The 26,410-nt window shown below is 40.3% G+C and overlaps 1 protein-coding gene across 1 annotated transcript in view; it reads right to left on the minus strand.

Moving 5' to 3' along the window:
* Positions 1-26,410, minus strand: part of KIF18A (kinesin family member 18A) — a 442,588-nt gene that overhangs the window by 24,227 nt on the left and 391,951 nt on the right. The window contains exons 12-13 of the mRNA XM_053720394.1: positions 23,758-23,996; positions 16,645-16,734 (exon numbers count right to left, since the gene is read on the minus strand). Of these exons, the coding sequence (XP_053576369.1) occupies positions 16,645-16,734; positions 23,758-23,996 (329 nt within the window). The remainder of the gene's footprint in view (positions 1-16,644; positions 16,735-23,757; positions 23,997-26,410) is intronic.

The following is a 26,410-nucleotide window of genomic DNA, read 5'->3' on the forward strand; positions in this document are numbered from 1 at the left end:
GGATGTGTCAGGTGGGAAGCTGATCTCTAAAATTAACCCTGCAAGCTCCCTACAAGCTACCTAATTTAACCCCTTCACTGCTGGGCATAATTAACGTCTGGTGCGCAGCAGCATTTAGCGGTCTTCTAATTACCAAAAAGCAACGCCAAAGCCATATAAGTCTGCTATTTCTGAACAAAGGGGATCCCAGAGAAGCTTTTACAACAATTTCTGCCATAATAGCACAAGCTGTTTGTAAATAATTTCAGTAAGAAACTTAAAATAGTGAAAAAGTTAGCGATTTTTTTTATTTGCTCGCATTTGGCGGTGAAATGGTGGCATAAAATATACCAAAATGGGCCTAGATCAATACTTGGGGTTGTCTACTACACTACACTAAAGCTAAAATTAACCCTACAAGCTCCCTAATTAACCCCTTCACTCCTGGGCATAAAACACGTGTGGTGCGCAGCGGCATTTAGCGGCCTTCTAATTACCAAAAAGCAACCCCAAAGCCATATAAGTCTGCTATTTCTGAAAAAAGGGGATCCCAGAGAAGCATTTACAACCATTTGTGCCATAATTGCAGAAGCTGTTTGTAAATAATTTCAGTGGGAAACCTAAAGTTTGTGACAAATTTTGTGAAAAAGTGAACTTTTTTTTTTTTTATCGCATTTGGCGGTGAAATGGTGGCATGAAATATACCAAAATGGGCCTAGATCAATACTTTGGGATGTCTTTTAAAAAAAATATATACATGTCAATGGATATTGAGAGATTCCTGAAAGATATTAGTGTCCCAATGTAACTAGCGCTAATTTTGAAAAAAAGTGGTTTGGAAATAGCGAAGTGCTACTTGTATTTATTGCCCCATAAATTGCAAAAAAAGCTAAGAACATGTAAACATTGGGTATTTCTAAACTCAGGACAAAATTTAGAAACTATTTAGCATGGGTGTTTTTTGGTGATTGTAGATGTGTAACAGATTTTGGGGGTCAAAGTTAGAAAAAGTGATTTTTTTCAATTTTTTCCTCATATTTTATAATTGTTTTTATAGTAAATTATAAGATATGATGAAAATAATGGTATCTTTAGAAAGTCCATTTAATGGCGAGAAAAACGGTATATAATGTGTGGGTACAGTAAATGAGTAAGAGGAAAAACATAATTTATGCTTACCTGATAAATTCCTTTCTTCTGTTGTGTGATCAGTCCACGGGTCATCATTACTTCTGGGATATAACTCCTCCCCAACAGGAAATGCAAGAGGATTCACCCAGCAGAGCTGCATATAGCTCCTCCCCTCTACGTCAGTCCCAGTCATTCGACCAAGAATCAACGAGAAAGGAGTAACCAAGGGTGAAGTGGTGACTGGAGTATAATTTAAAAGATATTTACCTGCCTTAAAACAGGGCGGGCCGTGGACTGATCACACAACAGAAGAAAGGAATTTATCAGGTAAGCATAAATTATGTTTTCTTCTGTTATGTGTGATCAGTCCACGGGTCATCATTACTTCTGGGATACCAATACCAAAGCAAAAGTACACGGATGACGGGAGGGATAGGCAGGCTCATTATACAGAAGGAACCACTGCCTGAAGAACCTTTCTCCCAAAAATAGCCTCCGAAGAAGCAAAAGTGTCAAATTTGTAAAATTTGGAAAAAGTATGAAGCGAAGACCAAGTTGCAGCCTTGCAAATCTGTTCAACAGAGGCCTCATTCTTAAAGGCCCAAGTGGAAGCCACAGCTCTAGTGGAGTGGGCTGTAATTCTTTCAGGAGGCTGCTGTCCAGCAGTCTCATAGGCTAAACGTATTATGCTACGAAGCCAAAAAGAGAGAGAGGTAGCAGAAGCTTTTTGACCTCTCCTCTGTCCAGAATAAACGACAAACAGGGAAGAAGTTTGGCGAAAATCTTTAGTTGCCTGCAAGTAGAACTTGAGGGCACGAACTACATCCAGATTGTGTAGAAGACGTTCCTTCTTTGAAGAAGGATTTGGACACAAGGATGGAACAACAATCTCTTGATTGATATTCCTGTTAGTGACTACCTTAGGTAAGAACCCAGGTTTAGTACGCAGAACTACCTTGTCTGAGTGAAAAATCAGATAAGGAGAATCACAATGTAAGGCTGATAACTCAGAGACTCTTCGAGCCGAGGAAATAGCCATTAAAAACAGAACTTTCCAAGATAACAATTTTATATCAATGGAATGAAGGGGTTCAAACGGAACACCCTGTAAAACGTTAAGAACTAAGTTTAAACTCCATGGCGGAGCAACAGCTTTAAACACAGGCTTGATCCTAGCTAAAGCCTGACAAAAGGCCTGGACGTCTGGATTTTCTGACAGACGCCTGTGTAACAAGATGGACAGAGCTGAAATCTGTCCCTTTAATGAACTAGCTGATAAACCCTTTTCTAAACCTTCTTGTAGAAAGGACAATATCCTAGCGATCCTAACCTTACTCCAGGAGTAACCTTTGGATTCGCACCAGTATAGGTATTTACGCCATATTTTATGGTAAATCCTTCTGGTAACAGGCTTCCTAGCCTGTATCAGGGTATCAATAACCGACTCAGAAAAACCACGTTTTGATAAAATCAATCGTTCAATTTCCAAGCAGTCAGCTTCAGAGAAGTTAGATTTTGATGTTTGAATGGACCCTGTATCAGAAGGTCCTGTCTTAGAGGTAGAGACCAAGGCGGACAGGATGACATGTCCACTAGATCTGCATACCAAGTCCTGCGTGGCCATGCAGGCGCTATTAGAATCACTGATGCTCTCTCCTGTTTGATTTTGGCAATCAATCGAGGAAGCAGCGGGAAGGGTGGAAACACATAAGCCATCCCGAAGATCCAAGGTGCTGTCAAAGCATCTATCAGAACCGCTCCCGGATCCCTGGATCTGGACCCGTAGAGAGGAAGTTTGGCGTTCTGGCGAGACGCCATGAGATCTATCTCTGGTTTGCCCCAACGTCGAAGTATTTGGGCAAAGACCTCCGGATGAAGTTCCCACTCCCCCGGATGAAAAGTCTGGCGACTCAAGAAATCCGCCTCCCAGTTCTCCACTCCCGGGATGTGGATTGCTGACAGGTGGCAAGAGTGAGACTCTGCCCAGCGAATTATCTTTGATACTTCCATCATTGCTAGGGAGCTTCTTGTCCCTCCCTGATGGTTGATGTAAGCTACAGTCGTGATGTTGTCCGACTGAAACCTGATGAACCCCCGAGTTGTTAATTGGGGCCAAGCCAGAAGGGCATTGAGAACTGCTCTCAATTCCAGGATGTTTATTGGAAGGAGACTCTCCTCCTGATTCCATAGTCCCTGAGCCTTCAGAGAATTCCAGACAGCGCCCCAACCTAGTAGGCTGGCGTCTGTTGTTACAATTGTCCAGTCTGGCCTGCTGAATGGCATCCCCCTGGACAGGTGTGGCCGATAAAGCCACCATAGAAGAGAATTTCTGGTCTCTTGATTCAGATTCAGAGTAGGGGACAAATCTGAGTAATCCCCATTCCACTGACTTAGCATGCACAATTGCAGCGGTCTGAGGTGTAGGCGTGCAAAAGGTACTATGTCCATTGCCGCTACCATTAAGCCGATCACCTCCATGCATTGAGCTACTGACGGGTGTTGAATGGAATGAAGGACACGGCATGCATTTTGAAGCTTTGTTAACCTGTCTTCTGTCAGGTAAATCTTCATTTCTACAGAATCTATAAGAGTCCCCAAGAATGGAACTCTTGTGAGAGGAAAAAGAGAACTCTTCTTTTCGTTCACTTTCCATCCATGCGACCTTAGAAATGCCAGAACTAACTCTGTATGAGACTTGGCAGTTTGAAAGCTTGAAGCTTGTATTAGAATGTCGTCTAGGTACGGAGCTACCGAAATCCCTCGCGGTCTTAGTACCGCCAGAAGGGCACCCAGAACCTTTGTGAAGATTCTTGGAGCCGTAGCCAATCCGAATGGAAGAGCTACAAACTGGTAGTGCCTGTCTAAGAAGGCAAACCTTAGATACCGGTGATGATCTTTGTGAATCGGTATGTGAAGGTAAGCATCTTTTAAATCCACTGTGGTCATGTACTGACCCTTTTGGATCATGGGTAAGATTGTCCGAATAGTTTCCATTTTGAACGATGGAACTCTTAGGAATTTGTTTAGAATCTTTAAATCTAAGATTGGCCTGAAAGTTCCCTCTTTTTTGGGAACCACAAACAGGTTTGAGTAGAACCCTTGTCCTTGTTCCGACCGCGGAACCGGATGGATCACTCCCATTAATAACAGATCTTGTACACAGCGTAGAAACGCTTCTTTCTTTATCTGGTTTGTTGACAACCTTGACAGATGAAATCTCCCTCTTGGGGGAGATAATTTGAAGTCTAGAAGGTATCCCTGAGATATGATCTCTAGCGCCCAGGGATCCTGAACATCTCTTGCCCAGGCCTGGGCGAAGAGAGAAAGTCTGCCCCCCACTAGATCCGGTCCCGGATCGGGGGCTCTCGGTTCATGCTGTCTTTGGGGCAGCAGCAGGTTTCCTGGCCTGCTTGCTCTTGTTCCAGGACTGGTTAGGCTTCCAGCCTTGCCTGTAACGAGCAACAGCTCCCTCCTGTTTTGGTGCAGTGGAGGTTGATGCTGCTCCTGTTTTGAAATTCCGAAAGGGACGAAAATTAGACTGTCTAGCCTTGGCTTTGGCTTTGTCTTGAGGTAGGGCGTGGCCCTTACCTCCTGTAATGTCAGCGATAATTTCTTTCAAACCGGGCCCAAATAAAGACTGCCCCTTGAAAGGTATATTAAGTAATTTGGACTTAGAAGTAACATCAGCTGACCAGGATTTTAGCCACAGCGCCCTACGTGCCTGTATGGCGAATCCTGAGTTCTTAGCCGTAAGTTTGGTTAAATGTACTACGGCCTCCGAAATGAATGAATTAGCTAGTTTAAGGACTCTAAGCCTGTCCGTAATGTCGTCTAGCGTAGATGAACTAAGGTTCTCTTCCAGAGACTCAATCCAAAATGCTGCCGCAGCCGTAATCGGCGCGATACATGCAAGGGGTTGCAATATAAAACCTTGTTGAACAAACATTTTCTTAAGGTAACCCTCTAATTTTTTATCCATTGGATCTGAAAAAGCACAGCTATCCTCCACCGGGATAGTGGTACGCTTAGCTAAAGTAGAAACTGCTCCCTCCACCTTAGGGACCGTTTGCCATAAGTCCCGAGTGGTGGTGTCTATTGGAAACATCTTTCTAAATATTGGAGGGGGTGAGAACGGCACACCGGGTCTATCCCACTCCTTAGTAACAATTTCAGTTAGTCTCTTAGGTATAGGAAAAACGTCAGTACTCGCCGGTACCGCAAAGTATTTATCCAACCTACACAGTTTCTCTGGTATTGCAACGGTGTTACAATCATTGAGAGCTGCTAAGACCTCCCCTAGTAATACACGGAGGTTCTCCAATTTAAATTTAAAATTTGAAATATCTGAATCCAATCTGTTTGGATCAGAACCGTCACCTACAGAATGAAGCTCTCCGTCCTCATGCTCTGCAAGCTGTGACGCAGTATCAGACATGGCCCTAGTATTGTCAGCGCACTCTGTTCTCACCCCAGAGTGATCACGCTTGCCTCTTAGTTCTGGTAATTTAGACAAAACTTCAGTCATAACAGTAGCCATATCTTGTAATGTTATCTGTAATGGCCGCCCAGATGTACTAGGCGCCATAATATCACGCACCTCCCGGGCGGGAGATGCAGGTACTGCCGCGTGAGGCGAGTTAGTCGGCATAACTCTCCCCTCGCTGTTTGGTGAAATTTGTTCAAATTGTACAGATTGACTTTTATTTAAAGTAGCATCAATACAGTTAGTACATAAATTTCTATTGGGCTCCACCTTGGCATTGGAACAAATGACACAGATATCTTCCTCTGAGTCAGACATGTTTAACACACTAGCAATAAACTTGCAACTTGGTTATAATCTTTTTTTAGCAAAAACGTACTGTGCCTCAAAGAGGTACTAAACGATTAAATGATTAAATGACAGTTGAAATAATGAACTGAAAAAACAGTTATAGCATCAAACTTTAAAACAACACAACTTTTAGCAAAGGTTTGTTCCCATTAGAAAAATAACAATAATTAAATTTGACATAAAAATTACAGAGCAACGTTTTTATTCACAGTCAATATAAAATTCTCACAGCTCTGCTGAGAGAATCTACCTCCCTCCAAAGAAGTTTGAAGACCCCTGAGATCTGTCAGAGATGAACCGGATCATGCAGGAAATATAAGAGTAACTGACTGGAATTTTTTGATGCGTAGCAAAGAGCGCCAAAAACGGCCCCTCCCCCTCACACACAGCAGTGAAGAGAAACGAAACTGTCACAATTAAAACCAAACAACTGCCAAGTGGAAAATAATGCCCAAATATTTATTCACTCAGTACCTCAGAAATGTAAACGATTCTACATTCCAGCAAAAACGTTTAACATGATAAATACTTATTAAAAGGATTAGTGACTTTTAACAGAGTAGTTCCGGTGAAATACCATCCCCAGAATACTGAAGTGTATACATACATGTCATTATAACGGTATGGCAGGATTTTCTCATCAATTCCATTCAGAAAATAAAAACTGCTACATACCTCAATGCAGATTCATCTGCCCGCTGTCCCCTGATCTGAAGCTTTTACCTCCCTCAGATGGCCGAGAACAGCAATATGATCTTAACTACTCCGGTTAAAATCATAGTAAAAAAACTCTGGTAGATTCTTCCTCAAACTCTGCCAGAGAAGTAATAACACGCTCCGGTGCTATTGTAAAATAACAAACTTTTGATTGAAGTCATAAAAACTAAGTATAATCACCATAGTCCTCTCACACATCCTATCTAGTCGTTGGGTGCAAGAGAATGACTGGGACTGACGTAGAGGGGAGGAGCTATATGCAGCTCTGCTGGGTGAATCCTCTTGCATTTCCTGTTGGGGAGGAGTTATATCCCAGAAGTAATGATGACCCGTGGACTGATCACACATAACAGAAGAAATTACAGCTAAACACAAACACTGCAGAAATGTAAAAATAGCCATTGTCATTAAGGGTAAGAAAATTGAAAAATGGTCCGGTCATTAAGGGGTTAAAGAAATAGTCTATTCAAAATTAAACTTTCATGATTCAGATAGAGCATGCAATTTTAAGCAACTTTCTAATTTACTTCTATTATCAATTTTTCTTCGTTCTCTTGGTATCTATTTGAAAATGCAAGAATATAAGCTTAGGAGCCGGCCCATTTTTGGTTCAGCACCTGGGTAGCGCTTGCCGATTTGGTGGCTAAATGTAAAAACAAATCAGCAAGCGCTACCCAGGTGCTGAACAAAAAATGGGCCGGCTCCTAAGCTTACAATCGATACCAAGAGAACGAATACAAATTGATAATTGGAGTAAATTAGAAAGTTGCTTAAAATTGTTGCTCTATCTGAATCATGAAAGAAATATTTTGGGTCTGTGTCCCTTTAAGTTCCATTTTGACCAATTTTTTTTTTTTTTTTTTTTTTTAATTAAAGTCATTTTGGTCACAGGAGTTTAAAAATAAAAACATTTTGGTGTGCTTTACAAAGTCAGTGAAACAATAAAGAGCAATTGGCCAGAAACTGAACCTTCATGTTTTTGTTGACAAGTAAAATAAATGTAACATGACATAAAATAGGGGTCTTTAAATATGGAATAATGACGGCCGTGTAACAGGTGGCCAGTGTTTGGCAGTCTGTGTACAGAGCCCTGCTTCCTTTACAACATCTTGAACTTGTTATAGAAGTGAATTCGCCAAAGGTGTTGTTGAATCTACATAAATCTATTCTGCAATAAGAAATTCAGAAAGGTCAGGGCTTGGGGGCAGCGGACAAAAATGTTACATATTGGTAAAGTGACAGCTGATATGCAAACCCTATGATATTTTTGTATACTGCATCTGTTTGCCATTTGCCTGCTCTTGGCTTTTTTGTTAACGATCTGTCATAAAGTTAGACAAAGTATTTTAATTTTTTTATCACTATCTTAAATTGGCTCTAAGTTATTGATGTTCATTTCAATGCAGTGTTAAGAGTAGGAAATCTATGAATATATATATATATACACACACACACACATTTACATACGGTATATAGATATATTACAGTTGCGAGCCAAAGTCATTGATTTTTTTTTTTTGCACTAAATACATTATTACTAAATCATTATCATATTTATAAAAAAAAAAACCCACATGCACTGATATGATAGAAACTTTGAAGTGCATTAGGGGCTTAATAAAGCTGAGGCTGTAAGTATTTCTCACAAAAAGAACACCACCAGAACAAGGGGTCATGATCTCAAGCTGAAGTGCAGTAGATTCGGGATTCATTTGTGGAAGAACTTCTTCACTGATAGGGTGGTTGATTCATGGAAAAAAATTCCATTAGGGGAGCTAAGGACAAATACTCAAGAATGCCTGGGATAAGCATAACGCTATCCTAGGAACTAAATACAGGTATGCCTCGCTCATGCAGCGGGTTAGGGACCGGAGCTCCGCTTTAAAGTGAAACAAGGCAGTTTTAGCTTTCTTTTCACTTGACAGTGTGTCTAAAAACATGTTTGAACTAACATATATTATGGGTGCAATAGCACTAAGTTTAGTTTAACACTAGCACAGTACAGTATTCAATTAGTATTTAATAAATACTGTACCTGTAAAATAGTGACAATTACTGTAGTAACATTTGCCAGACTACAACACTGAGACACAGATTGCACTGTTATGCTGCAAACATAACAAAATGGTGCCAGTCACCTTTCTCGCAATCTCATGATGAGTACAACACTGTTTCAAAATCCTTGGAGGTTTAACTTCAGCTCCAGAAAGCTCTGTAAAGTGAAGCGCTGTAAAGTTAAGTACAGATGGCCCTCGGTTTACGCCGGTTCAATATGCACCATTTCAGAATAACAACCTTTTTTCAGTCATGTGACTGCTATTGAAAAGCATTGAAAAGCAATGCACTAATTAAAAAGTAAATTTATGCTTACCTGATAAATTAATTTCTTCTATGGTACGACGAGTCCACGGATTCATCCTTTACTTGCGGGATATTATCCTTCTAACAGGAAGTGGCAAAGAGCACCACAGCAGAGCTGTCTATATAGCTCCTCCCTTAGCTCAACCCCCCAGTCATTCGACCGAAGGTACAGGAAGAAAAAGGAGAAACTAAAAGGTGCAGAGGTAACTGAAGTTTAAAATAAAAAAAAATATAATCTGTCTTAAAATGACAGGGCGGGCCGTGGACTCGTCGTACCATAGAAGAAAGTAATTTATCAGGTAAGCATAAATTTACTTTTCTTCTATAAGGTACAACGAGTCCACGGATTCATCCTTTACTTGTGGGATACAATACCAAAGCTACAGGACACGGATGAACGGGAGGGACAAGACAGATGGTTAAACAGAAGGCACCACTGCTTGAAGAACTTTTCTTCCAAAAATAGCCTCTGAAGAAGCAAAAGTATCAAATTTGTAAAATTTGTAAAAGGTATGAAGCGAAGACCAAATCGCAGCCTTACAAATCTGTTCAACAGAAGCATCATTTTTAAAAGCCCATTTGGAAGCCACCACTCTAGTAGAGTGAGCTGTAATCCTTTCAGGAGGCTGCTGTCCAGCAGTATCATATGCCAAACGGATGATGCTTCTCAGCCAAAAAGAAAGAGAGGTAGCCATAGCTTCTTGACCTCTGCGTTTTCCAGAATAGACAACAAACAAAAAAGATGTTTGACGGAAATCTTTGGTTGCTTGCAAGTAAAACTTCAAAGCACGAACCACGTCCAAGTTGTGCAACAGACGCTCCTTTTTAGAGGAAGGATTAGGACACAGTGAAGGAACAACAATTTCCTGATTGATATTCCTATTATTAACAACCTTAGGAAGGAATCCAGGTTTGGTACGCAAAACCACCTTATCAGCATGGAAAACCAGATAAGGCGAGTCGCATTGCAATGCAGATAGTTCAGAAACTCTCCGAGCCGAAGAGATAGCAACTAAAAACAGAACTTTCCAAGATAGAAGCTTAATATCTATGGAATGAATAGGTTAAAACGGAACCCTTTGAAGAACTTTAAGAACTAAATTCAAACTCCATGGCGGAGCAACAGGTTTAAACACAGGCTTGATTCTAACTAAAGCCTGACAGAACGACTGAACGTCTGGAACATCTGCCAGACGCTTGTGCAGTAGAATTGATAAAGCAGATATCTGTCCCTTTAAGGAACTCACTGATAGCCCCTTCTCCAATCCTTCTTGGAGAAAGGACAAAATCCTAGGAATCCTGATCTTACTCCATATTTACGCCATATCTTATGATAAATTTTCCTAGTGACAGGCTTTTGAGCCTGAATCAAGGTATCTATGACCGACTCAGAGAAACCCCGATTGGATAAAACCAAGCGTTCAATCTCCAAGCAGTCAGCCGTAGAGAAACTAAATTTGGATGCTGGAACGGACCTTGAATCAAAAGGTCCTGTCTCAGTGGCAGAGTCCATGGTGGAAGAGATGACATGTCCACCAGGTCTGCATACCAAGTCCTGCGTGGCCACGCAGGTGCTATCAAAATCACCAAGGCTCTCTCCTGTTTGATTCTGGCAATCAAACGAGGAAGGAGAGGAAATGGTCGAAACACATAAGCCAGGTTGAACGACCAGGGTACTGCTAGATCCCTTGACCTGGATCCGTAACAAGGAAATTTGGCGTTCTGATGAGACACCATCAGATCCAATTCTGGTGTGCCCCATTGCTGAATCAATTGTGCAAACACCTCTGGATGGAGTTCCCACTCCCCCAGATGAAAAGTCTGACGACTTAGAAAATCCGCTTCCCAGTTCTCCACTCCTGGGATATAGATTGCGGATAGATGGCAAGAGTGAGTCTCTGCCCATCAAATTATTTTGGTAACCTCTATCATCACTAGAGAACTCTTTGTTCCCCCCTGATGATTGATATATGCTACAGTCGTGATATTGTCCGACTGGAATCGTATGAATCTGGCCGAAGCCAGCTGAGGCCACGCCTGAAGCGCGTTGAAGATCGCTCTCAGTTCTAGAATATTTATCGGGAGGAGAGCCTCCTCCTGAGTCCACAAACCCTGTGCTTTCAGGGAATTCCAGACTGCACCCCAGGCCAAAAGGCTGGCGTCTGTCGTCACTATGACTCACGCTGGCCTGCAGAAACACATTCCCTGGGACAGATGATCCTGTGACAACCACCAAAGAAGAGAGTCTCTGGTCTCTTGATCCAGATTTATCTGAGGCGATAAATCTGCATAATCCCCATTCCAGTGATTGAGCATGCATAGTTGCAGTGGTCTGAGATGCAAGTGAGCAAACGGAACTATGTCCATTGCCGCTACCATTAGACCGATTACCTCCATACACTGAGCCACTGACGGCTGAGGAATGGAATGAAGAGCTCGGCAGGTGGTTAAAATCTTTGATTTCCTGACCTCCGTCAGAAAAATTTTCATGTCCACCAAATCTATCAGAGTTCCCAGGAATGGAACTCTTGTGAGAGGGATAAGTGAACTCTTTTTTACGTTCACCTTCCACCCGTGAGATCTTAGAAAAGCCAACACGATGTCTGTGTGATATTTGGCTAGTTGGTAAGTCGACGCCTGAATTAAGATATCGTCCAGATAAGGCGCCACTGCTATGCCCTGCGGCCGTAGAACAGCCAGAAGGGACCCTAGCACCTTTGTGAAAATTCTGGGAGCTGTGGCCAACCCGAAGGGAATAGCCACAAACTGGTAATGCTTGTCCAGAAAGGCGAACCTGAGGAACTGGTTATGATCTTTGTGGATAGGGATGTGTAGATACGCATCCTTTAAGTCCACGGTGGTCATATATTGACCCTCCTGGATCATTGGTAATATAGTCCGAATGGTCTCCATCTTGAAGGATGGGACTCTGAGAAATTTGTTTAGGATCTTGAGATCTAAATTGGTTTGAAGGTTCCCTCTTTTTTAGGAACCACAAACAGATTGGAGTAGAACCCCTGCCCCTGTTCTGTTTTCTGAACTGGTCAGATTACTCAAATGGTATATAGGTCTTCTACACAGTGTAAGAACGCCTCTCTTTTTGTCTGGTTTACAGACAATTGAGAAAGATGGAATCTCCCCCTTGGAGGAGAATCTTTGAAATCTAGAAGATACCCCTGGGTTACGAGTTCTAAAGCCCAGGAGTCCTGAACGTCTCTTGCCCAAGCCTGAGCAAAGAAAGAAAGTCTGCCCCATAATAGATCCGGTCCCAGATCGGGGGCTACCCCTTCATGCTGTCTTGGTGGCAGCAGCGGGCTTCTTGGCCTGTTTACTTTTGTTCCATGTCTGGTTAGGTCTCCAGACTGACTTGGATTGGGCAAAATTCCCCTCTTGCTTTGCAGCAGGGGAAGAGGTAGAGGGACCACCTTTGAAGCTTCGAAAGGAACGAAAATTATTTTGTTTGGTCCTTATCTTATTTGTCTTATCCTGAGGAAGGGCATGGCCTTTCCCTCCAGTGATGTCTGAAATGATCTCTTTCAGTTCAGGCCCGAATAGGGTCTTACCCTTGAAAGGGATGGCTAAAAGCTTAGATTTTGATAAAACATCAGCAGACCAGGACTTAAGCCATAACGCTCTAAAATGGCAAAACCTGAATTCTTTGCCGCTAATTTAGCCAGTTGAAAAACGGCATCTGTAATGAAAGAATTAGCTAGCTTGAGAGCCCTAATTCTACAATAAGCAGAGGTGTTCTAGTTTAAATTTAAAAGCCGTCATATCTGAGTCTGTCTGAGGGAACATCTTTCCTGAATCAGAAATCTCTCCCTCAGACAGCAAATCCCTCACCCCCAACTCAGAAGATTGTGAGGGTACATCGGATATGGCTAATAAAGCGTCAGAGGGCTCAGAATTTGTTCTCACACCAGACCTACTGCACTTCCCCTGCAACCCAGGCAGCTTAGAAAAAAAATCTATGAGGGTAGTATAACCTGATTCCCTTCTGACTGAGAATCACCATGCAACATACTTTTAGTAGCTAAAATATGTTCTTTGCAATTCATTGACCTTTCAGTGCATGAGGGATACATTCTAAGTGGGGGTTCCACAATGGCTCCTAAACATATTGAACAATGACTTTCCTCAATGTCAGACATGTTGAACAGGCTAGTAATGACTACAAACAAGCATGAAAACACTTTATTTAGTGAAAAAAAATAACAATCTTAAAAAACGGTACTGCGTCTAAGAGAAAAAAAGCATACACGCTCTGCAAAACTGCTTTAAAATGCACCAAATTTTTCAAATGTTTGATAGCAGACTCAATAAGTGTAGTTAAGTTTGCCCCACAAGAAAATTTAACTTTTAACCCTTTATTGAGCAAACCGGATTGAAATAAGGCCTAAATCTGGAAAAAAACAACCCCAGCACCTTGCCACAGCCCTGCTGTGGCGCCTACCTGCCCTCAGGGATTGCAAATATGGGGTTAAAGCTTCGATTTGGCCCAAAACATCCACAAGGGCCCTCAGGAGTTGGAGCTTGCTACTTGCAGAGTGAAAACAACTGTGCACCTGAGGCGCGAAAATAGGCCCCGCCCATCTCACTCGATGTCTCTAAAGCAGTGTTTTTCAACCAGTGTGCCGTGGCACACTAGTGTGCCGTGAGAGATCCTCAGGTGTGCCGCGGCAGACTGACAACAGTGTGACATATTTTTTAAACTTTGCTTGTTTTTTTTATTCCCAGTGCAGTGGTGTCCCTCTTTCAAATTTTAAAATATAGGGAGGTATGTGACAGGCTCATCAGGCAGACATCATTTACAACCATGACATATTGACATTCATTCACAGACAATCATTATGATTGTTTGTGAATGAATGTCAATATGTCACGTATAGTTTGTAGGAGGCATGGCATAACAGCACAATATATACAGTATGTTTGTGTGTATGTGTGTATATATATATATACACATATATATATATATATATATATATATACACACACACATATATATATATATATATATATATATATATATATATATACTGTATTAGGCTACAATGTGTGATTTTTTTTTTTAAAAAGTGTGCCACGGCAAAAAAAAGGTTAAAAATCACTGCTCTACAGCCTCAAAGAACCGCACCAGAGCGGTTTTAAACTAGCCATGTGGGTCTGAGACCCAAAAAATAAGCCAAGTGTACCCTCAATAAAGTTGCCCAAAAAACGTTATTGCCCACAAAACGTTAACAGCACTCCCAGTTCATAAAACGTTTGCCCACAAACATTCAAAACTCAGTGTCAACCATTTTTTAATTAGCCCCTTATGCAAGCTTAGTAATGCCTTTCTATATCTCTTAGGATTACTGCTTACACTTACCCTCATGGGGATACTGTCAGCCTTTCTGAAATACACAGTCTCTCCAGAAAAAATGACTGAACATACCTCACTGCTATATAGCATGAAAACGTTCCTCACACTGAAGTTTCTTGTACCCCTCAGCCTCTGTGGGAACAGCACTGGATCTTCGTTACAAATGCTAAGATCATCATCCTCCAGGCAGAAGTCTTCATCCATCTGCTGCCTGAGAGTAAATAGTACACACCGGTACCATTTAAAACAAAAAACTCTTGCTTGAAGAAATTAAAAACTAATATTTTATCACCTCTTTCACTTTACCCTTCCTAGTACTTAGAGTAGGCAAAGAGAATGACTGGGGGTGGAGCTATATAGACAGCTCTGCTGTGGTGCACTTTGCCACTTCCTGTTAGCAAGAGGATAATATCCCACAAGTAAAGGATGAATCCGTGGACTTGTCGTACCTTATAGAAGAAATAGCCAGTAGGTGGAGCTGTCCGCTTGTGTTGCAGCAAAGTTATGCAAGTTTAGCAGACTGAAATTAATCTGTGTACACAGAGCAGACCAGCTTTCAAGCAACAAGATCTAGCAGCCACTTCCCTATTAACTTCCTGTCCAGCTGCTTGAGGTGAGGATGCCTAACTACCTATTAATCACTCCAGATTGAAATGCATAGAATAGGTGCAGACCCAATATTACCTAACATGCTAACAATGCAGAGAACTGTTTGCAGAAAAATGCAAGTAAAAAAATGTTTTTGTTCATGAAACTTAGTTTCATGATACAGTCTGTTGTGTGATTATTTAATTAGGTTTATAATGCTGTTTAGCATTTAAAGTCTTCATTTCAAAGCTTTAAAAATAATGTATTAGGTGTTACTTATGTCAATTTTAAGAGGGGCCTGGAACCTAACTCCCTTACTTCTCATTGACTTACATTATAAACTGGGTTTCAATTTACAACGGTTTTGATTTACAACCATTCCTTTTGGAACCTAACCCCGTTGTAAACTGAGGGCTACCTGTATACCTGCACATGTTTAGGAAATTTAGGACAGGCTCATTGGGCTAATAGTTCTTATCAGACGTCAAATGCTATGCTTCTGTAAGCTATTTCTAAATATCTAAGGCATTAAAATATTTCCTGGCACTATGAAATGTAGTAATGATTCTAATGGATTAACATCTGTATAAAGGATGGAAAAGGGGACTAATCTGTTAATTTGGGTTAATTTGTCTGTTTTCTGTATTTTTTTTTACTTTGAATACTTAAAAGGGACAGTCTACTCCAAAATGTTTATTGTTTAAAAAGATAGATAATCCCTTTATTACAATTCCCCAGTTGTGCCTAACCAACACTGTTATAGAAATATACTTTTTGATTACCTTGTATCTAAGCCTCTTCTAACAGCCCCCTTATCACATGGCTATTTATCTATTAACTTGCATTTCAGCCAATTAGTGCAGTGTGGTGCACCACTCCACGGGAGAGAGCACAATGTTAGCTATATGGCTAACATGAATTAGCAGTCTCACATGAATTATGCATGTGATAAGAGGCTGTCTGTAGTTGTTTAAAAACAGGCAGAAATTTAGAGGTTTAAATGTTAGAAAGTATAATTATATAACAATGTTGGTTGTGCAAAGCTGGGGAATGGGTAGAAAAGGCATCATCTATCTTTTTAATCAATAACAATTTTGGTGTTGACTGTCCCTTTAACATTGTGTAAACCTACTAATTTTCCCCAGCAATACGGAATCTGGATGCTCTTTACATATAATGTTAATATAAGTGCCGAACACTTTATTCAAACTGTTTCAATTTTGGAATACTTGTATATTGACAGCATAGAGAATGAATTGGGTCTAAGTGTAAACAACATCTTATGTCATTTAGACAATATTAGCATTTCTTAACACAGCTTATACATGCAACCTAAAGGTAGTTTTACATAATTTTTATACTTATATATATATATATATATATATAAAACAACATCAGGAAGATAGTAAAGCACTGGAAGATGATATTTGTTGTATTAAATATAGATTATCATTTGCATTTTAGAATACAAATAAATCAAAGACGCAGGGAAAAAGTTTTTTTTTTTTAATTTTTTTTTTTTTAAATATTACTGAAAAAGTCTGGATTTCTGAATAATTCTGTATTTTGGAATTCCAGATCTGGGGATTTCTACCTGTAATAATATAATGACAATTAAGGAACAGGTGCGGGTGCAGGAAAACGTAAAATAATAAAAAAAAAAACTTACTAAGTTCTCCAATAAAAGGCTTGACAACTGCCTGTTCGTGCTGGTCATCTTTCTCCGCAATGTTTATGCGCTGTACCCACGTTTCAGTTTCTATTAAAAAAAAAACAAAAAAAAAAAAACACAAAACATTATATATATGATGTCACAGGAGGTGATGTTCCCCCTGTTCCTGTTCATATAACATGTTTTTACCAAGTTGCTGTATGAGGATTATGTTTTTATTATCTACTGAATAAAGACTGGCTTTTTACCTATTGTATCCCTATAAAAAAATATATAAATATATATATATAAATATATATATATAAATATATATATATAAATATATATATATTTTTTATATATATATATATATATATATATATATATATATATATATATATATATATAACATAATTTATGCTTACCTGATAAATTCCTTTCTTCTGTTGTGTGATCAGTCCACGGGTCATCATTACTTCTGGGATATAACTCCTCCCCAACAGGAAATGCAAGAGGATTCACCCAGCAGAGCTGCATATAGCTCCTCCCCTCTACGTCAGTCCCAGTCATTCGACCAAGAATCAACGAGAAAGGAGTAACCAAGGGTGAAGTGGTGACTGGAGTATAATTTAAAAGATATTTACCTGCCTTAAAACAGGGCGGGCCGTGGACTGATCACACAACAGAAGAAAGGAATTTATCAGGTAAGCATAAATTATGTTTTCTTCTGTTATGTGTGATCAGTCCACGGGTCATCATTACTTCTGGGATACCAATACCAAAGCAAAAGTACACGGATGACGGGAGGGATAGGCAGGCTCATTATATAGAAGGAACCACTGCCTGAAGAACCTTTCTCCCAAAAATAGCCTCCGAAGAAGCAAAAGTGTCAAATTTGTAAAATTTGGAAAAAGTATGAAGCGAAGACCAAGTTGCAGCCTTGCAAATCTGTTCAACAGAGGCCTCATTCTTAAAGGCCCAAGTGGAAGCCACAGCTCTAGTGGAGTGAGCTGTAATTCTTTCAGGAGGCTGCTGACCAGCAGTCTCATAGGCTAAACGTATTATGCTACGAAGCCAAAAAGAGAGAGAGGTAGCAGAAGCTTTTTGACCTCTCCTCTGTCCAGAATAAACGACAAACAGGGAAGAAGTTTGGCGAAAATCTTTAGTTGCCTGCAAGTAGAACTTGAGGGCACGAACTACATCCAGATTGTGTAGAAGACGTTCCTTCTTTGAAGAAGGATTTGGACACAAGGATGGAACAACAATCTCTTGATTGATATTCCTGTTAGTGACCACCTTAGGTAAGAACCCAGGTTTAGTACGCAGAACTACCTTGTCTGAGTGAAAAATCAGATAAGGAGAATCACAATGTAAGGCTGATAACTCAGAGACTCTTCGAGCCGAGGAAATAGCCATTAAAAACAGAACTTTCCAAGATAACAATTTTATATCAATGGAATGAAGGGGTTCAAATGGAACACCCTGTAAAACGTTAAGAACTAAGTTTAAACTCCATGGCGGAGCAACAGCTTTAAACACAGGCTTGATCCTAGCTAAAGCCTGACAAAAAGCCTGGACGTCTGGATTTTCTGACAGACGCCTGTGTAACAAGATGGACAGAGCTGAAATCTGTCCCTTTAATGAACTAGCTGATAAACCCTTTTCTAACCCTTCTTGTAGAAAAGACAATATCCTAGAGATCCTAACCTTACTCCAGGAGTAATGTTTGGATTCGCACCAGTATAGGTATTTACGCCATATTTTATGGTAAATCTTTCTGGTAACAGGCTTCCTAGCCTGTATCAGGGTATCAATAACCGACTCAGAAAAACCACGTTTTGATAAAATCAAACGTTCAATTTCCAAGCAGTCAGCTTCAGAGAAGTTAGATTTTGATGTTTGAATGGACCCTGTATCAGAAGGTCCTGTCTTAGAGGTAGAGACCAAGGCGGACAGGATGACATGTCCACTAGATCTGCATACCAAGTCCTGCGTGGCCATGCAGGCGCTATTAGAATCACTGATGCTCTCTCCTGCTTGATTTTGGCAATCAATCGAGGAAGCAGCGGAAAGGGTGGAAACACATAAGCCATCCCGAAGTTCCAAGGTGCTGTCAAAGCATCTATCAGAACCGCTCCCGGATCCCTGGATCTGGACCCGTAGCGAGGAAGTTTGGCGTTCTGGCGAGACGCCATGAGATCTATCTCTGGTTTGCCCCAACGTCGAAGTATTTGGGCAAAGACCTCCGGATGAAGTTCCCACTCCCCCGGATGAAAAGTCTGGCGACTCAAGAAATCCGCCTCCCAGTTCTCCACTCCCGGGATGTGGATTGCTGACAGGTGGCAAGAGTGAGACTCTGCCCAGCGAATTATCTTTGATACTTCCACCATTGCTAGGGAGCTTCTTGTCCCTCCCTGATGGTTGATGTAAGCTACAGTCGTGATGTTGTCCGACTGAAACCTGATGAACCCCCGAGTTGTTAATTGGGGCCAAGCTAGAAGGGCATTGAGAACTGCTCTCAATTCCAGAATGTTTATTGGAAGGAGACTCTCCTCCTGATTCCATAGTCCCTGAGCCTTCAGAGAATTCCAGACAGCGCCCCAACCTAGTAGGCTGGCGTCTGTTGTTACAATTGTCCAGTCTGGCCTGCTGAATGGCATCCCCCTGGACAGGTGTGGCCGATGAAGCCACCATAGAAGAGAATTTCTGGTCTCTTGATTCAGATTCAGAGTAGGGGACAAATCTGAGTAATCCCCATTCCACTGACTTAGCATGCATAATTGCAGAGGTCTGAGGTGTAGGCGTGCAAAAGGTACTATGTCCATTGCCGCTACCATTAAGCCGATCACCTCCATGCATTGAGCTACTGACGGGTGTTGAATAGAATGAAGGACACGGCATGCATTTTGAAGCTTTGTTAACCTGTCCTCTGTCAGGTAAATCTTCATTTCTACAGAATCTATAAGAGTCCCCAAGAATGGAACTCTTGTGAGAGGAAAAAGAGAACTCTTCTTTTCGTTCACTTTCCATCCATGCGACCTTAGAAATGCCAGAACTAACTCTGTATGAGACTTGGCAGTTTGAAAGCTTGAAGCTTGTATTAGAATGTCGTCTAGGTATGGAGCTACCGAAATCCCTCGCGGTCTTAGTACCGCCAGAAGGGCACCCAGAACCTTTGTGAAGATTCTTGGAGCCGTAGCCAATCCGAATGGAAGAGCTACAAACTGGTAGTGCCTGTCTAAGAAGGCAAACCTTAGATACCGGTGATGATCTTTGTGGATCGGTATGTGAAGGTAAGCATCCTTTAAATCCACTGTGGTCATGTACTGACCCTCTTGGATCATGGGTAAGATTGTCCGAATAGTTTCCATTTTGAACGATGGAACTCTTAGGAATTTGTTTAGAATCTTTAAATCTAAGATTGGCCTGAAAATTCCCTCTTTTTTGGGAACCACAAACAGGTTTGAGTAGAACCCTTGTCCTTGTTCCGACCGCGGAACCGGATGGATCACTCCCATTATTAACAGATCTTGTACGCAGCGTAGAAACGCTTCTTTCTTTATCTGGTTTGTTGACAACCTTGACAGATGAAATCTCCCTCTTGGGGGAGATAATTTGAAGTCTAGAAGGTATCCCTGAGATATGATCTCTAGTGCCCAGGGATCCTGAACATCTCTTGCCCAGGCCTGGGCGAAGAGAGAGAGTCTGCCCCCCACTAGATCCGGTCCCGGATCGGGGGCTCTCGGTTCATGCTGTCTTTGGGGCAGCAGCAGGTTTCCTGGCCTGCTTGCTCTTGTTCCAGGACTGGTTAGGCTTCCAGCCTTGCCTGTAACGAGCAACAGCTCCTTCCTGTTTTGGTGCAGTGGAGATTGATGCTGCTCCTGTTTTGAAGTTCCGAAAGGGACGAAAATTAGACTGTCTAGCCTTAGCTTTGGCTTTGTCTTGAGGTAGGGCGTGGCCCTTACCTCCTGTAATGTCAGCGATAATCTCTTTCAAACCGGGCCCAAATAAAGACTGCCCCTTGAAAGGTATATTAAGTAATTTGGACTTAGAAGTAACATCAGCTGACCAGGATTTTAGCCACAGCGCCCTACGTGCCTGTATGGCGAATCCTGAGTTCTTAGCCGTAAGTTTGGTTAAATGTACTACGGCCTCCGAAATGAAGGAATTAGCTAGTTTAAGGACTCTAAGCCTGTCCGTAATGTCGTCTAGCGTAGATGAACTAAGGTTCTCTTCAAGCGACTCAATCCAAAATGCTGCCGCAGCCGTAATCGGCGCGATACATGCAAGGGGTTGTAATATAAAACCTTGTTGAACAAACATTTTCTTAAGGTAACCCTCTAATTTTTTATCCATTGGATCTGAGAAAGCACAGCTATCCTCCACGGTACGCTTAGCTAAAGTAGAAACTGCTCCCTCCACCTTGGGGACCGTTTGCCATAAGTCCCGAGTGGTGGCGTCTATTGGAAACATCTTTCTAAATATTGGAGGGGGTGAGAACGGCACACCGGGTCTATCCCACTCCTTAGTAACAATTTCAGTTAGTCTCTTAGGTATAGGAAAAACGTCAGTACTCGCCGGTACCGCAAAGTATTTATCCAACCTACACAGTTTCTCTGGTATTGCAACGGTGTTACAATCGTTGAGAGCTGCTAAGACCTCCCCTAGTAATACACGGAGGTTCTCCAATTTAAATTTAAAATTTGAAATATCTGAGTCCAATCTGTTTGGATCAGAACCGTCACCCACAGAATGAAGCTCTCCGTCCTCATGCTCTGCGAGCTGTGACGCAGTATCAGACATGGCCCTAGCATTGTCAGCGCACTCTGTTCTCACCCCAGAGTGATCACGCTTGCCTCTTAGTTCTGGTAATTTAGACAAAACTTCAGTCATAACAGTAGCCATATCTTGTAATGTTATCTGTAATGGCCGCCCAGATGTACTAGGCGCCAAAATATCACGCACCTCCCGGGCGGGAGATGCAGGTACTGCCGCGTGAGGCGAGTTAGTCGGCATAACTCTCCCCTCGCTGTTTGGTGAAACTTGTTCACATTGTACAGATTGACTTTTATTTAAAGTAGCATCAATACAGTTAGTACATAAATTTCTATTGGGCTCCACCTTGGCATTGGAACAAATGACACAGATATCTTCCTCTGAGTCAGACATGTCTAACACACTAGCAAAAAAACTTACAACTTGGTTATAATCTTTTTTAGCAAAAAACGTACTGTGCCTCAAAGAGGTACTAACGATTAAATGACAGTTGAAATAATAAACTGAAAAACAGTTATAGCATCAAACTTTAAAACAACAAAACTTTTAGCAAAGGTTTGTTCCCATTAGTAAAATAACAATAATTAAATTTGACATAAAAAATACAAAGCAACGTTTTTATTCACAGTCACTATAAGAATTCTCACAGCTCTGCTGAGAGAATTTACCTCCCTTCAAAGAAGTTTGAAGACCCCTGAGATCTATCAGAGATGAACCGGATCATGCAGGAAATATAAAAGTAACTGACTGGTATTTTTTGATGCGTAGCAAAGAGCGCCAAAAACGGCCCCTCCCTCTCCCACACAGCAGTGAAGAGAAACGAAACTGTCACAATTAAAGTAAAAAAACTGCCAAGTGGAAAATAATGCCCAAATATTTATTCACACAGTACCTCAGCAATGTAAACGATTCTACATTCCAGCAAAAACGTTTAACATGATAAATAGTTATTAAAAAGGATTAGTGACCTTTAACAGAGTAGTTCCGGTGAAATACCATCCCCAGAATACTGAAGTGTATACATACATGTCATTTTAACGGTATGGCAGGATTTTCTCATCAATTCCATTCAGAAAATAAAAACTGCTACATACCTCAATGCAGATTCATCTGCCCGCTGTCCCCTGATCTGAAGCCTTTACCTCCCTCAGATGGCCGAGAACAGCAATATGATCTTAACTACTCCGGTTAAAATCATAGTAAAAAACTCTGACAGATTCTTCCTCAAACTCTGCCAGAGAAGTAATAACACGCTCCGGTGCTATTTTAAAATAACAAACTTTTGATTGAAGTCATAAAAACTAAGTATAATCACCATAGTCCTCTCACACATCCTATCTAGTCGTTGGGTGCAAGAGAATGACTGGGACTGACGTAGAGGGGAGGAGCTATATGCAGCTCTGCTGGGTGAATCCTCTTGCATTTCCTGTTGGGGAGGAGTTATATCCCAGAAGTAATGATGACCCGTGGACTGATCACACATAACAGAAGAAATATATATATATATATACACACACACACATATTATACATATATACACACACACACACACACATATATTATACACACATATATATATATATCTTCCATGTGTGTCTGCACTCACAATGCTGTGTGGTCATCCACCAGGGTGCAAAGTCAATTAAGTACACAGTCTATATCCAATAAGGGACTGCACTCGCTGGATTTGGTTTAAAAAACCTTTATATCTTTATTATGGTAACGTTTCGGGGTTCACAGACCCCTTCCTCTGGTCTGAGGAAGGGGTCTGTGAACCCCAAAACGTTACCATAATAAAGATATAAAGGTTTTTTAAACCAAATCCAGCGAGTGCAGTCCCTTATATGATATATATATATTGATATATATATATATATATATATATAAATAATGCTACTGCCAGTCATTGTAAACACTGGACACAACTATAAGTTTCCACTGTATTTTTGAGGGTTAAAATGCAGAAAAAGTATTGCAATGGAAAACTCAAGTAAATTTTTAAAGCATTTCTAGTTTGAAAATCTATATCTCAAGAATCTAAAATAGGTAAAAATCTTTGATGAACTAGGTGTTTGTCAGTTTGATATTTTTTTTTTCCTTAACTATAGTAGTCAAATTTAACTATTTGTTTTCAAATTAATTTGACACAATAGAAATATGTTCAATAGTACTGTGGTTAATAAAACAAATCAACCTTCAAATACAGCCTGGAATAGGACGATATCTACAGGAGTGAATAACAGATATTCTTTATCAGCAAAGTGTAATGAAATGTCAGACAGCTACATCACCTCCCTCAGATTTTGTGAAGCTGCACAAACAGGAATGAAATAGAAACAAAACAAAAGGTCTTACTGCATGGAGTTGTTTGATTGTATGTCAGTTGGGGAAAAGTAACTAAAGCAGCGACTTCTGGGATGTCATTTGTATTAGGATCTTCGAGAACTGTCTGGTCAGCCCACACCACTGATTTCTCTCTTTGAACCAACTGTTCGATTTCTTTATAATCGGCTTCTATACTGGCATTTACTAATCCAGCTTGATTTAATAGTAAATATTGTCTTCTAAAAGATGGTAGCAAAGTATTCAGCAACCTAAAACAGAAGTAAGATTATGTTCATACATGTATATATATATATATATTCTGTAAAATTCACTGAGATAAGAGGCAGCCTTCAAGGGTTTAGAAATCATCTTATGATCCTACCTAGGTTTAGCTATTAACAAAGAATACAAAGAGAACAAAGCACATTTGATGATAAAAGTACATTGGAAATGTGTTTAAAATGGCATTCCCTATCTGAATCATTAAAGTTTAAGAACATATCTTGAATTTTAGTGATATTTTAGTTGAATTCATCATTTGTAATTAAAGGGACATGAAACACAAATTTTTACTTTCATGAATCAGATAGAGAAAACAATTTTAAACAACTTTCCAATTTACTTCTATTATTTAATTTGCTTTCTTCTCTTGTTATCCTTTGCTGAAAGGTTTAACTAAGAAAGCTCAGGAGCAGCAAAGAACCTAGGTTCTAGTTGCTGATTGGTGGCTGCATATATATATACCGATTGTCATTGGCTCACCCATGTGTTCAGTTAGAAACAAGTGGTGCATTGCTGCTCCTTTAACAAATGATACCAAGAAAATGAAACAAATGAGATAATAGAAGTAAATTAGAAAGTAAAAAAAAAAAAAATTCTCTATCTGAATCATGAAAGAAAATTTTTGGGTTTCATGTCTCTTTAAGTTGCGCTATAGCTTACTTTTTAATATAGATTTGAAGATCAAATATCCTGCTCTATACTGCTGGCTTTAAAGTCAATTTTTCTGTGAGTTAAAGGTTTGAATTGTTCTCTAGTCAGCGCTCTCCCCACATGGCACTTTTGTTGTAGCTAGAGCACTGATTGGACAAGAATTCAAACCATTAGCTCACAGAAAATGTACTTTTGAAGTGGGCGGCATAGCGCAAGGTATTTGAATGTTATAAGAGAAAAATCCAGTTCCTCGCACACAGTGACCAGTCGGTGATTGAATCAGGACATCAGGTACATTGCCATAAAAATACTTTTATTGAATACTAATATAAGATAAAATCAAGACATGAAAAAAGGTAAAACTCATTTTGTTAGTTCGTTCTTTGTCAATGACCCATATGTACCATAGTTACATACCCCTATTTAAAAGGGTTAGACACATCTCTGTCATTAAGTGTACTAGGAACATATGTGTTTAACACCGGCTTGCTCAAAACAAAAAAAATATATAGAATATATAGTGAATATTAATACAGGCTCTTATGCATATACACAATCACAATGGATATTACCAATATATTACAAACATGTACATCCAATATTGCTCATTGTGTATAAACAAATCCTACCACAGAGAAACAATTTAAAAGGTTTAACACATCATTCTAGTAGCTTATGTTGTACATATGTATCTAGTCTAATCTTTAATAATAGTACAGCTATTATGATGATAAACCAATATTTGACTTCCTTGTTGAGCAAAATCCCCAATTTTTTCTTTACTCATTCTTCATACAATTTTACATCCCAGTCAGAGTTCAAACCATGGGTTATTCTAGTGCCTAAATGGAATATCCAAAACACTTCTTTTTGGCCCAGTAAATTTACTCTATCACCCTCCCCCCCCAAGTGTTTCTAGTGACATGTTGAATGCCTTGAAATTGTAATAATGTGCCATCTCCATCATGTTGATTACGGAAATGTAGGGCTATTGGGGTATCGGATTCCAAATCATTTATAGACCATAAGTGTTCTCAAAACCTCTTTTTCAAAGGTCTTGTTGTTTGACCTACATACTTAATATTACATGCTTTACAAGTAAGCAGATAAATCACATAACTTGTATTACAGTTTATATAATTGTTTATTTTAAAAGTTTTTCTGTTATCAATTGATGTGAAAATATTACCAAAAATTGCATGTGCACAGGATTTGCACCGTCTGCTCCCACATCTGAAAAAATCCTGTTTGCGTGTTAACCAATTAGTGGTTTCCCGTTTTGGCAACATTGATGTAGACCTAGATTATGAGTTTTGCGCTAGGGTGCGGCTTTTAACGCTGAGAAATTGGCCATTATGCTGGAATGACCAGGAACGCATATTACGAGTTGTGTCGGTATAGCTATACCGCAAGCATTTTAGTCTGTAACGCAACCTCCATTCCGCACACAAAAAATTACGTTTTTGTGTGGGATTTTCATAGTGCCGGTATTACAGGTTGCACATTCAGGATAAAAAGCTTGCGTTACAGCCTATACCGCCACGAGCCATACCGCCACCTAAGAGCAGTAGTTATGGATTTTGTGAAACAAAAATGTTTCACAAAACTCATAACTAAAGTGTTACAAAGTACACTTAAACCCATAAACTACCTATTAACCGATAAATCTCTTCCATCCCACATCGCTTACAGTATATTAAACCTATTAACACCTAATCTGCCACCCACCCACATCGCGACTATTAAATAA

This window comes from Bombina bombina, chromosome 7, assembly GCF_027579735.1.
Source record: "Bombina bombina isolate aBomBom1 chromosome 7, aBomBom1.pri, whole genome shotgun sequence".
NCBI lineage: Eukaryota > Metazoa > Chordata > Amphibia > Anura > Bombinatoridae > Bombina > Bombina bombina.